Source organism: Euleptes europaea, chromosome 6 (genome assembly GCF_029931775.1).
Source record: "Euleptes europaea isolate rEulEur1 chromosome 6, rEulEur1.hap1, whole genome shotgun sequence".
Classification (NCBI taxonomy): domain Eukaryota; kingdom Metazoa; phylum Chordata; class Lepidosauria; order Squamata; family Sphaerodactylidae; genus Euleptes; species Euleptes europaea.
In genome coordinates this window covers 96333796-96346387 of record NC_079317.1, presented here as the reverse complement: position 1 = coordinate 96346387, position 12592 = coordinate 96333796, and the positions used below count along the sequence as shown (strand labels likewise).

The following is a 12592-nucleotide window of genomic DNA, read 5'->3' as shown; positions in this document are numbered from 1 at the left end:
GCATGTGTAGCCACAGGCAACACAACCGTAACAACAGATCTGCAACCCAAAATGAGAATTGCTTTCTCCCTGATGCAAAGTTTAATGTACCCAGTGCCAGGAAATGCAGCATCCTTAGAACGAAAAGCAAAACCTCAAAGGAGGATGTCTGGATTATGTGCAGCACATGTAAATTAATTGTGCTTGAAATCATTTGCTTGGAAAGTCCCCCAGCCCTTTCCAGTTATTTTATGGTCTTAGCCAAGGAGCACATAAGACCTGTGCCCTAAAGGACATTTTCTTGGAGCCAACAGTACTGGATGAACTCTCAAAAAGTTCAGCTTTCTTTTTAAAGCAATGTGTCCTTGTATTTCTTGAGGATTCCTGTTGAAGACTCACAATTTTTTAAACTTCTTGTTATTGGACTTCAGTCAGCTGAGCCATTTAGTTCCAGTGTGCAGCAGCCTCTGACCTGGCACAGGAAGTGAATGCCTGGGCTGGATGTTCTGTTTGTAAAACTCCTGTGCAGCTCCTACCTGGCCTGGAATACCCTCAATAGGTCAGCTCTTTTGAAGTGCAATTATGCCCATCTTCTGCCCATCAGCTGTGGTCTGGCTTTGGTAAAATAAACTAATTAGAAATCCATATGCTGTTTTAAGCCTTGGCTTGATCCGTGAGCAAGTATCTTGCTGAGAGGACTCAAGAATGTTTACTTTGCTGACGGACGCTGCTGTGGGCATGCTAGCTTCATGTCTGGAAACAGGAAAACCTAGAACCTAGTTGGGAGATGAGCATCCAATTACTCTAAAGTGACAATTTTAGAGTTCCTGTAATTTTTTCCCTAGTAAGTCTAGATTTTCTATTTCCAAACATTTTCTAAAACAACATGCACAGAGTATCCTACATCATCAGGCATTTCTCTTGACGTATACAATCTTGAGAATTTTAATAGGGATGCTTTGCTCCCCCTTAGCTCTCAAACTGGAACTTTTTTTGAGGGGGGTGAAAGGGTGGAGAATCCACACAATGTTCTCCTTTCATCGTTTTTCCAGGGTTTCCCCACTTGGTTCTAACGATTCCCAAATCTGCTTTGGTTTGTGCTTACCTGAATGATTCACACAAGTTTGTATGACTTATGGACAGGAGGTTGCACAGACCACCTGCCCACATTGGCATAATTTTGCTGCTATCATCTTGTGGCTGCCATTTCCCATCCTCCCCCATGCCACTTGAAGGCTTAAAAAAAACCCCATACATTCATTGCTATATATCACTATAGCAGGAGTGGGGAACCTTTTTTCCACCAAGGGCCATTTGGATATTTATAGCATCATTAGCGGGCCATACAAAATTATCAACTTAAAAATTAGCCAACCAAGCCCCAAGCAGGCAGCTGCCCAGATGACACCCCCCGGTGCATGCAAGCAGGCAGGCATCCAACCAGTGGCGCACTCATCCACCTGGTGGCACAGGATGGTCTGTTGCACCAGCCAGGCATAGCCGTCCAGCCGCGCACCAGAGTTGCTCCTGCTCCGCATGGGCAGGCCAGATTCTACAGCTGGCTCCTGCTACCTCCACCTGCAGGGAGAAAATGAGGACACACTGGCTAAGAACTACCCCCCACTCGCGCATTCTGGCCCTGCCCCCTTTAACCACTCCATTGTCACCACTTCCGCCCCCAGCCCTCTTGTAGTACAGAGGGAATATGTTTCTCCACAGCCCAGGTGGGAAAAGGTTAACACAGTTTCTTGGGCAGTCCTAGCAGCTCCATAGCTAATGACTCTTCTGCAAGGGGGGAAAAAGTTCCTTTTCTTGGCAAAACAAACTCACATCGGCCTTGAATAAAGGCTATTCCTGTCCACGGGAAGGGGCGGATCGTCAGTAGTAGATCCTTCTGAGCTAGAGATCTGCCAGGACCCACGAAGGGCCAGACCAAATGACTTCACGTGCCTTAAACGGCCCCTGGGCCTGATGTTCCCCACCCTTCTCTATAGCATAATGCTATAGTGATATAGCGACTACCTTTTTTAAAAAAAAGCCGTCCAGTGGAACATGGAGCAGAGAATGGAGGTTACAAGGATTTTGAAACTGTTCTTATCACATAATTAATGGGAGTTCAGGTCATTTTTCCTGCCCCAGTATGAACAAGAGTGCCCAATCCTAAATCCAACAAATCATGAAAGCATTTCCACTATGGTGGCTGTTGAATAATGGTCTCAAGCTGGAAAAATAATTTTGTTTCTAAATCAAGCGCTTTCCTGTTGCATTTCAGATTCATTGCATGCCTTGGAAAATGCACTACCCGCTCTTATAAAGCACCCTCTTGTGCCTTCTCCTCCAACATGTCCCTCGCCTGCATCCATACAAGGTGTGAAGGGCGGGCTTGTCAGAGCCAGGCGTCTGAAAGTACCCAGCTCGAAAAAGGTATCTCAGCTGAAGCCCGCTTTTTCATCAACCGAGAACAGAGATGTGCAGCATGTGGTTGAGAAGACTACTGTCCTTCGTCTCTGCGGAAAGCCTGACGCCTCGTCTAACATATCCGTTTTAGGACACAAGCGCAGGCCCTGTGGCAGCATCAGCAAGGCAACCAGAAGACCCATTTCAGGACCAGCAGCAACTGGATCAACACTCATCAGGTTTGGCTACTTAAACTAGGCTAGAATTGCTAAAAGAAGTAGAAGAAACATACATAGGATAAAGGCTGGCTCATTGACCCTGAAATAGATTTAGGCATACTTAAACCCATAAGCCTCAGTGGATTTGTGCATATGTGACTCTGTTAGTGTGGGGCCGCAGTCCTGTTGATTTTAAACTTAACTACTTGCTTTTTGATTCTGAGTACTGCATTGTTGCCTTTCTCAAACAATGAGTTCCAAGTAGTTTCACAAACTAATTACATTTGAGATTGGTTATACCTTTCGTACCATGGCAGGCAAGGCCTCTAGCCTTTAAGCACGTGAAGAGTGCATTTCCCCCATCAAAGAATAATCACAAATATACAGATATGCATACACATGTGAAACTCAGTCAGGAGGCATGACTTGGATAGCTATGGCTCTCAGCTTGTGTCTTTTAAAAAAGCTAACCACTCTACTAGTAATCCTCCCTCCTGTTTTCTATTTCTCAATCCATCCTTCCCTCCCACACCTTGGTAACTGCTATAAATGGTATTCACTGTGTGGTTGGGAAAGAGTGTTTTGTTTGTTTAAAATATTCATATCCTGCCTTTTTATAAGGCATTATCATTCAAAGCAGCTACAGCCAACCAAGTAAAACAATAAACCAAAATTAACAGGCAATCTTAAACAGAGTTGCACCCTTCTAAGAGCATTGGGTTCAGTGGAGTTAGAAGGGTATAACTCTGTTTAGAATTGCACTGTAAAATAGTAACAGATGAGAGTATATGATAAAGGTCATAAAACATCAGCCTTAAAACATATGCAAATTAAAACAGAACCAGGATCCATAAACCTCTTCAACCATAGCTGTAACCACCTGATAAATACTTCACTAAAACTCCTAAGGAAATTATGAAAAGGATTTTTAGAATAAAAACATCTTAGTCTGGTACCTGAAAACTTGTAAATCTGTTCCCAGGCAAGCCTCTGTGGGGACTAGCTTCTACATGCTTGGCCAAAAGGCCCAGTCTTGGGTTGCTCACTGTTTCTGCCCGTGGGGGTACAAAGGGCAGGGCCTCTGATAATGACTTTGGCCAGTGGGTGGGTTTGTGCTGGAGAAGATTATCCTTTAAGTCCAAAACAGTGTAGGGCTTTAGAGATAATAATGAGCACTTTAAATTGTGCTTGGAAGCAAAATAGAAGCCAGTGTGGGGTAATCTTCTATTAGAAGAAGGCTTGGTTTTTATACTCCGCTTTTCACTACCTTAAGGAGCCTCAGAGCAGCTTACAATCACAATCTTTTCCTCTCCCCACAATGGGAACCTTGTGAGGTAGGTGGGGCTGAGAGAGTTCAGAGAAAACTGTGACTAGCCCAAGGTCACCCAGCAGGCTTCATGTGGAGGAGTGTGGAAACAATCTGGTTCACCAGATTAGAGTCTGCCACTCTTAACCACTACACCACACTGTCTCTCTGGGATAATAGAATGTAATCAGAATCTGTACAACGGTGGCCAAATCATGCCTCTCATGGAAGGACCGCAGCTAGCAAACCAGCAAAGTTGATTAAAACTGTGATGTGCCACATAGGTCACCTTCCTCTATAGTCCTGGATCTAAAAGCATCCCCAAACTGAGAACCTGAGACTCCATAAACCATTATTGGCCTTCTTAACCAACAGCCCCTTAATCTTAGCAAGATGACAGAAGAGAAAATTTAGCAGGGGATGTTATTTGCACAGGGGTCATGACCATGCATCCATATTCTTAACTACATCTGAACAGCTTCATGTTTCTCCATGTTCTAGGGGTAGGGGATTGAGATTTGTAGAAAATCTTCTATTCCACTGTGGTGCATCCAGCACTGGGCATATACAGGTGAATCCAAAATGCCAAATCAGTCTTTCAAACGAATTTGTACTAGTTCACTATACCTTTGTGTGTGTGTGTTTTTTCAGAGCCACTGTGGATAGTAATCTTCACAAGATGATCAACCCTCACCACCCAATTATTCACCCGTTTGTGAAACCGCCGGAGACCCTTGCAGTGCTGAACGTGGGTCGCCCTCTGACCGCCAAGGCTGCCCTGCAGAGCTTGCCAAGCAGGCCGAATATCTCTATGACAGCTCAAAGCAAGTTTCCCGAGCTATAGGAAATGCCCTGAGCAGCTGTGCATATGCCGTTGCCAAGTCACAGACGCGTTCAGCTGTTTTCTGTGTTTCCCATTTTCCTATGAGCAACACAGGCTGACTTTTCTGAGTCATTCTGACCATCAAGCACAACAGTGGCCCTAGGCAAGCAAAGAAGTTTGAAGGAGACACCTTCATGACCTCAAACAAAAGCAGCGTGTGAAGAGAGAAGCTTCAGCCCTCCCACCAGCCATTTCAGTTGCTTCTGCAAGGAGTGCCGCAACAGGCCCCTCCAGAGACCGCATGCCTTCGAGATCAGCTGCATGACCGGCCTCACGAGCCAGGGTGGCTCCCTTGACTCAGCCGGTGGGAGGAAGGGACAGACTGTCCTTCAGCCTCCCCTCAGGTATCCATCTGCAGCTGTCCAAGCGTCAGCCAGTGCGCGCCCACAGGCCAAATAACAGCACAAACTGGGGAAGTTGTGTTGCTGCAACTCTTGGATTGGATCCGAGTGGGCCCTCTTTGTCCTTTGGACAGAAGTCTAACTTGCAGGACATATCCTTGATTCAGGTACAAGTTTCCCTGTCGCGCTGGTGTTGAAACAGGGTCATCCCAGCAGGGAAAAACTGAATAGCTCAGAGGGAGGCTGTAATCGGAAGGATTTTATCACATCAACTTGTTCTAATCGCGCTTACAAGAAACTCATAGCACTTCCCCATGATGGCTATACATGAGTGTATGTTCTCCAAGCCAAAAGACCTGTGTAAATATGTTTTCAGTTGATGTGGTTGATTCCCGAAGAATCACTCATTTACTTCATCTTTGCAGTGCATTTTTACAACAGATGTACCCTTGCAATCAAATGTTCTGTAACTTTTTTCAGATCAGTTTTAGATTGATTTAAACAATGTAATTTATTTTCCAGGCTTCCTCCCAAGATGACAGTTTTAGGGAGCTTTATCCCTCTGCTGTGTGCAAATAAGATATGATGTGGTATACTGTGAACTGTCAGCTGGTTCACAGTTTGAAAAACGTAATAGAGAACACTACAAAGAACCAAGTATGAAACAGAGAATATTCAGTCCATGCCTTCAGCTGTTTCTTATGCTGAACCAATAAATAAAAAAATATTGAAGCATCTCCACCTCCAGACTTTCTTTCTGTATGACTGGCAGTACCATCCTAAGCAGAGTTACACCCTTTCAAGTCCATTGGAGTCAGTGGGCTGAGAAAGGTGTAACTCTGCATAGGATTGCACTGCAGGATCATTCCACGTTTAAATACATAGCTAGTTGGAAACAAACACCAAATTACTTGCTTATTTCCCATTTGCTTGTGAAAGGGGTTCATCTATTAAAACCAGCATTCAACAACGATCACCTTCCACTTGGAAGCCTCTTTATGATACAATAATGTGCTGTTCTTTTCTCCTGCCTACCACACCCCTTCAGTGTGGCAATCAGCCCTTCCAGGATAGGTAAGCAGGCACCAAAAACCACCTCAGAATTAGAGTTACGAGCCACAAAAGTTCTTGTCAGACAGACTGCAACATCATGTATTTAAAGAAGTTGTGCGAACCAAGCTTTCTTTGCTTCCTTTCATCAACATGTCAACTTCCATAATAGTACCGCCGTAGATGCAGATCCGTACTGGTGGGAACATAATTCATGTACTTGAAGCCATATTTTGAGCGGGCACTCTTCTGTCCTATGAGAGCTACCATGGGAAGCGTGGTATCTAGTGTTGTCTTGAACTCCTAAAGAAAAAGACGCCACCATCACTAACAGATGCCAGTACTAAATTAGATGATGCTTGCCACACCTCATCAGGTGTAACTGCACTATTAATATAAGCCCATTATTCCATCACTGGGAATATATTACATCTATCAGGCACTGAGAATATTAAAAAGTTCAGCGTATAGCTCTCGTTTATATGATTGCTGCATTGTCAGATGATTTGTGGAATCATCAAGTCTCTTGTCATCGTAGAAGGAAAACAGAATCACAAACTGGGGACAGCTGTTGTGTTGCTCTCAATTCATCATCCTTTATATAAAACAAGTGTTAATTTAGGACACCTAAACCTGTCCTGCAAGTTGCTGCTGGGCCTGAGTCAAAACGCCTTGTCGGAAAAGCAGTGTTCAGTAGCTTTTTGTTATAGGACAAATATTTCGCAAGTATGATGGGATCATGCCAGAGAAACCCCTAACCTCACATTGCAGGAGTCAAATTCTTTCCCAACCATTACATTAATTTTACATCATAACACAAAGGCAATTAAACATTTCTCATTCTAAAAATGCAGTGCCTGAGGTAGAGACAAAACGAAGCTACTTGTTGAAGTTACACAGCAGTGGAGGCAAATCCATCTGGATAGTAAGTTAAAACTCAGTGTCAATGTTTGCCTTTCAGAAATCCATCTGTGGCCTTAGTGATAGTAAAATGCTGAATGGTAGTACAGGTGGAGAGGGAGACAGTTTCAAGACGTTCTTCCGCTAAAGAATATTCTATTCTGTCTTCAGAATAAGGCCTGCCAAGCAACCTGTCTGTTGAATCTTATTTCAAGGCATATTATTTCATGGAATGTTTACTGTGGGGTTTGCTATGTTTTGCAGAGCTGTATATCTGACAGATCGGAAAAACAGAAGACCTTGGCTTTAAAAACTAACAAAAAGATCTACCTCAGAGTCTGAAAATGTGTAGGCTATTGGGGACTTCTTCCTCTGTTGTGCATGGGTATTGCAACAAGTCATCATTTCAGTCATTAGCCACTGTTCTACTGAATTTGTAGGAAGATTTTAAAGGGTAGTGGGCTCAACTGTGATACTTTTCATGTTTAATATCAAAATATATATTCTGGATTATTCCATCATGCGCACATGAGATATCTTTGTAGTAACAGCATTAACGGGACTTCTCTATGTGGTTTTCCACGTTAAAGCCTGTCTTCTGCCATAGCCCATTCTAGTCATGTTACCCTAACAGAGTCCCTGCATTCAACCAAATGATATCTAGTGTCTGCACATGTTGCTAACTGAGTTCTGTTTCTTCACAATTTAAGAGACCAAGAAGCTGCAGCAAATACTGCCCACCCTCAAGTGTCCACAAGTCCTAACTTGAGTAGACAGCTATTATTTGTGGTCACCACTATTAACCCCCGCCCCTGCCCTCAATATCCACGGAGCATTTGGGGGTAGGGAATATCTGCTCACTTCATACTTGGATTGTGATTTGCTCTGCTTCTGCGAGAGCCCGGTATAAAATGAAAGAAGACCCCCTTTCCTATCCAGAGTCCCCTATCATAAGAAGGGGATTTGACCCTTGAGTTGAAGAAAGAGAGAAAAGCAGCAGGAGCCCTCTCATTGCTTCCTTATCCCCAACGTCAGTAAATCTGATCTTGAGCTCAAAAAAACCCTACATAGGCCTGTGCAGGATTGGGAATGCTGCTACAATTCCATAAATGTACTACTAATAGACTTTACTCACTCTGACTTTTGGTTCTTCAAGTGAGGGTTTCCATGTTTGTGAAGTATAATATTCATCATCACTGGATGAAGAGTGGCTGTCTTTGACTGCTAACACAAAAGTAAAAGCAGAGTTCCTAATTAGTACTTATTACAAGCTCAGCTGAACTAGAGAAAGTGTAATATTTCCGTACTTTAGATGAATCCAAAGCTATTGGGGATCTTTATCCCCCATACAGTGATGTATTTGGGAGCACTCTTACACAGATTGGGGGCCTTGAGGTGATGGAAGGGGAAAGAGGGGATCATGGGGTTCATAGTCCCATTTATCCATGACAGCTCAGTAGGTGACCCTGGCTATTCCTTCTCACTCAGCCTAGAATATTTTACAGGATTTTTGCAAGGATAAAAAGGGGTAGGGAAGAACAATGTATCCTGAATAGGAGTGTGCATACAGCTTTGCCAAACTGGGGAACCCCCTCCCAAAAAATACCTTTCCATCATTTGTGGCTTTTTTGGCCAAACAAAAATGGTGCCCTTAGCAGCAGGGAAGGGGGGAGGCGATTCCAAAAAAGCAAATAAATAAAATAAAAATCTTTGGCTTTTTTCAGCTTTTCAGGATTTTCCATAGAGCCTCTAAATGCCCCCGCTCCATTACAATCTATGGGGAATTTTTCCAGGGCTCTGAAGGAGGGATGTTTCATATGGCAGAGGCACCAAATTTGCAGCATAGCTGCTGGTGACTCTCCTTACAAGAACTTCAGAGTTTGTTAAAGATTGGGTCGAGGGTCCAATTTTATTGGTCCCTAAATGGAGAAAAAAATGGGGGCCAATAAAATTGGACTCCCTGACCAAATCTTTACCAAAGTTAGAGGTTCTCGTAAGGAGAGTCACCAACAGCTATGCTGCACATTTGGTATCTCTACCTTAAAAAGCAGCCCCCCCCAGGAGCCCCAGAAAGATTTCCCATAGGCTTCAATGGAAGCCTAAATGCCTCCATTGAAGCCATTGAAGCTCCACTGAAGCATTTTAAGGCAGAGGCACCAAATTTGCAGCATAGCTTCTGGTGACTCTCCTTACAAGAACCCTTGAGTTTGATAAAGATTGAATTAGAGAATCCAATTGTATGGACTCCCAAATGGAGGAAAAAATGGGGCCTCATAAAATCGAACACCTTGACTCAATCTTTACCAAACTCAGGGGTTCTTGTAAGGAGAGTCACCAGCAGCTATGCTGCAAATTTGGTGTCTCTACCATAAATAGTACCCCCACCCGAGCCATGGAAGATTCCTCATAGAGTATAATGTAGCCCAAAATATTTGAGATATCTAGAAAAATGCTGGAAAAAAAACGGTATGGGGATTCAACTTTTTTTGGAAATACCGAATTTTTTTTAGTCTTAATATACCCAAATCCAAAAAAAAATCAAATTTATTTTGGGTGCACGCCCCTAATCCTGAGTGCCTTGAAGAAAGGATGGGATAAAAATCTGATAGGGAAGGCTACTCCAAGTTCCCGGTAACTGGTTGCTGGGGATATGATGAACCAGCCCAGCCACCCACCTCTTATTATAATTCAGTCTGTGTAAGTGCACATGCAATAGGATCAGAAGTTGTTTCCAAAGAACAGGTTTCCCATTCTGGTCTCCAAACATACCACAAATTAATGTTGTCTGAGCCTCAGTAGTATTTGGTGTGTCTGACAGATACATGGGCAACACTCTCTCCATCAGAGTGAACTGAAGTTCCTTTGCAGTAGAAACATAAGAGCACAGCCAACTGCAATTGTTCTTTAATTTGCAATGCCTGTGTATGAATCAACCAGCTGCCACAGATTGCATGTGTTAGAAATTAGCACAGTAGTTGCTTGCTCTATTAACAGATCAGGGCAGTTGTGATTTTTTTTTTTCATATTCTAAGCACAGAGTTTGATTGGTATTTGCCTTCCTAGTTAAAAGAAACAAAAGTAGAAGCAGAGAATAGGTAATTTGTAAAAACAAAACAAAAAAAACCCTCTAGGGTAGAGGAATATATTTAGATAATTATATTGCCCTGTACATATGAGCACAATTTCTAAGCGTGTCTACACTGAAGAGACTTGCAGGTATATTTCAGTCTAGATACTGAGACTTCTGTGCTGGAGATTCCTATTTCCCCATGCACCTGACCAATTGTTTCCCAGGCTATCTTGGGAACCAGCCATGATCGTTATCCAGATTTACATCTGCAGTGGAGACTTGCCCTGAGAGGCTAGCTACATTATAAATGCAAATGCGTAACGGAGCTCCAAAACGTTTAAAATGAAGTTCCACAGGGAAGTTGTTTTGCAGCAGAGGAAGGCGATTATTAACCCTTTTCCCTACACATGGATTCTCTGCTCAAAATCACCTCCCCACAGGGCCAAGCTGAGAAGTCATTTTTGTGTGAGTGTGGTGGGTGGGGGGTCCTGTTTTTTTTTTTTTTTAAACACTTGTTAGGGCTTCACTGCATGTGTTTCCACAAAACATGTAGCTAGTGCCTCTGTACCTGCCTCTGAGCATGTTCACTTAAACCATTCAGGTCACTGTTTATACATTCACAACTTTTCTTTAACATAGGTACATTCTGTGTGGTGAAAGATCCCCTAACACATGACAGGGCTTGAACGCATGAAGCTGCCTTATACTGAATCAGACCCTTGGTCCATCCAAGTCAGTATTGTCTACTCAGACCGGCAGTGGCTCTCCAGGGTCTCAGGCGGAGGTCTTTCACATCACCTACTCACCTAGTCCCTTTAACTCCAAGTCAAGTCAAGTTTATTTAAAACAGTCATAGACCAGAATATAAATAAGAACACAATTAATCCATAAGTAAAATAGCTTACATACTACCAATATACATCTTATTAAAATATGAATTTATATAAGGCATCTTTATACGCCACTCCGCCTTTTCTTAATTTTAAGAACCAGCCAACCAAATTTGGCAACTTTACAGGTAATCTCCTGCTGCTTATCCGATAGCAGGATTAAAAGAAGAGACCTTCTATTTTCATGAGGGTAACGTGCAATTATAGGCACAATCAGGGATTCTCTAATCTGCCTATATATTCTACACTCAAAAAGAATATGTTCTAAAGTCTCTACAGAGCCATCACCGCACTCACATAGACAACTTCCATATGGCACGCCTCTATATCTTCCCTCTAGAACAGCTGTGGGTAGCATGTTATATCTTAACAAGGTAAAAATCCTCCTATATTCCTGGTTATCCAATAACTTAATATATGGCATCATGACCACCCTATTCAACCCACTTATATAATAAAGAGGGCTCCTTAGCCTATTCATATCGTGCTGTCTTTCGACATCCAATATACGAAGTTTAACAATTTCTCTTGCCTGAGCATAGTCATTTGTTTTGTAAAGTTGTTTCGACAGGCCATAGTAGCTCAGTTTTTGCTCAATCATCTTACTCCAAGGGGAGACAAAGGTATCTGCCAGGGTGAGTGAAACAAGTCGCCCAGGGAAGTAAATCAGCTTAAGCCAGTAAAAAATCGCAGCGATCCAAACTCTAGCCTCGACCGTAACCATTCCAACCTCCAGTCGAATGGCAGCATTTGACACTCCAGTAGATACTTGGAGGATATTTCTTAAAAATTTAGATTGAGTTTTTTCAAGTAACATCTTATTTGCCATTATACAGAGTGGGGCTCCATATAATAATTGAGCCAAGGATTTCATATTAAAAAGCTTAATAGCGGCCGCCACATTCCTACCCCCCTTAGACCAATAAAATCTTTGAATAGCCCCCGCACTCATCTGAGCATTTAATGAGACATGGGCTAAGTGGGCATTCTTCGAACCAGACTCTTGTAAAGTTACACCTAGATATTTATAGGTATGTACCTGTTCTATCGGGGTAGTGTCTATACGCCATGAGTGGTTTTTTGGCCTCTTAGCAAAGGCCATTATTTTTGTTTTTGAATAATTGATCTCCAAGCAGTTCTCCTTACAGTACTGGTAAAATGCATGGAGGGCCCTTCTGAGACCAATGGGAGTTCTAGATAATATTACTGTATCATCAGCATAAAGAAGAAGATGTAGGTGTTTGTCAGTTAACTTAGGGGGATGAAACGCTGGACTTCTCAAATAATCCACAAGATCATTAATGTAGAAGTTAAACAGTAAGGGAGCCAATATACAGCCTTGTTTCACTCCCTTTAGTGTTCTTATTCCCTTGGTCAGCTGACCCTGGGGATTACATCTTATTTTAATAGAGGTGTTTTCATGTAGGGCTCTAATCAAAAATAACAGTCGTCTATCTATATTGGTTGTTTCCAGTTTTTCCCATAGGATGATTCTAGACACAGAATCGAAAGCTGACTTAAGATCAATAAATGCTGTATATAGGGAGACCGTTGATTT

The 12592-nt window shown here is 42.7% G+C and overlaps 2 protein-coding genes across 2 annotated transcripts in view; one reads left to right on the top strand and one right to left on the bottom strand.

The window, feature by feature from the left end:
* Positions 1-4744, top strand: part of LRRC56 (leucine rich repeat containing 56) — a 45072-nt gene extending 40328 nt beyond the window's left edge. The window contains exons 11-12 of the mRNA XM_056851707.1: positions 2252-2615; positions 4552-4744. Of these exons, the coding sequence (XP_056707685.1) occupies positions 2252-2615; positions 4552-4744 (557 nt within the window). The remainder of the gene's footprint in view (positions 1-2251; positions 2616-4551) is intronic.
* A 1586-nt stretch (positions 4745-6330) lies between these two features.
* LMNTD2 (lamin tail domain containing 2) overlaps positions 6331-12592 on the bottom strand; it is a 58653-nt gene continuing 52391 nt past the window's right edge. The window contains exons 14-15 of the mRNA XM_056851969.1: positions 8210-8295; positions 6331-6477 (exon numbers count right to left, since the gene is read on the bottom strand). Coding sequence (XP_056707947.1) covers positions 6331-6477; positions 8210-8295 — 233 coding nt within the window. The remainder of the gene's footprint in view (positions 6478-8209; positions 8296-12592) is intronic.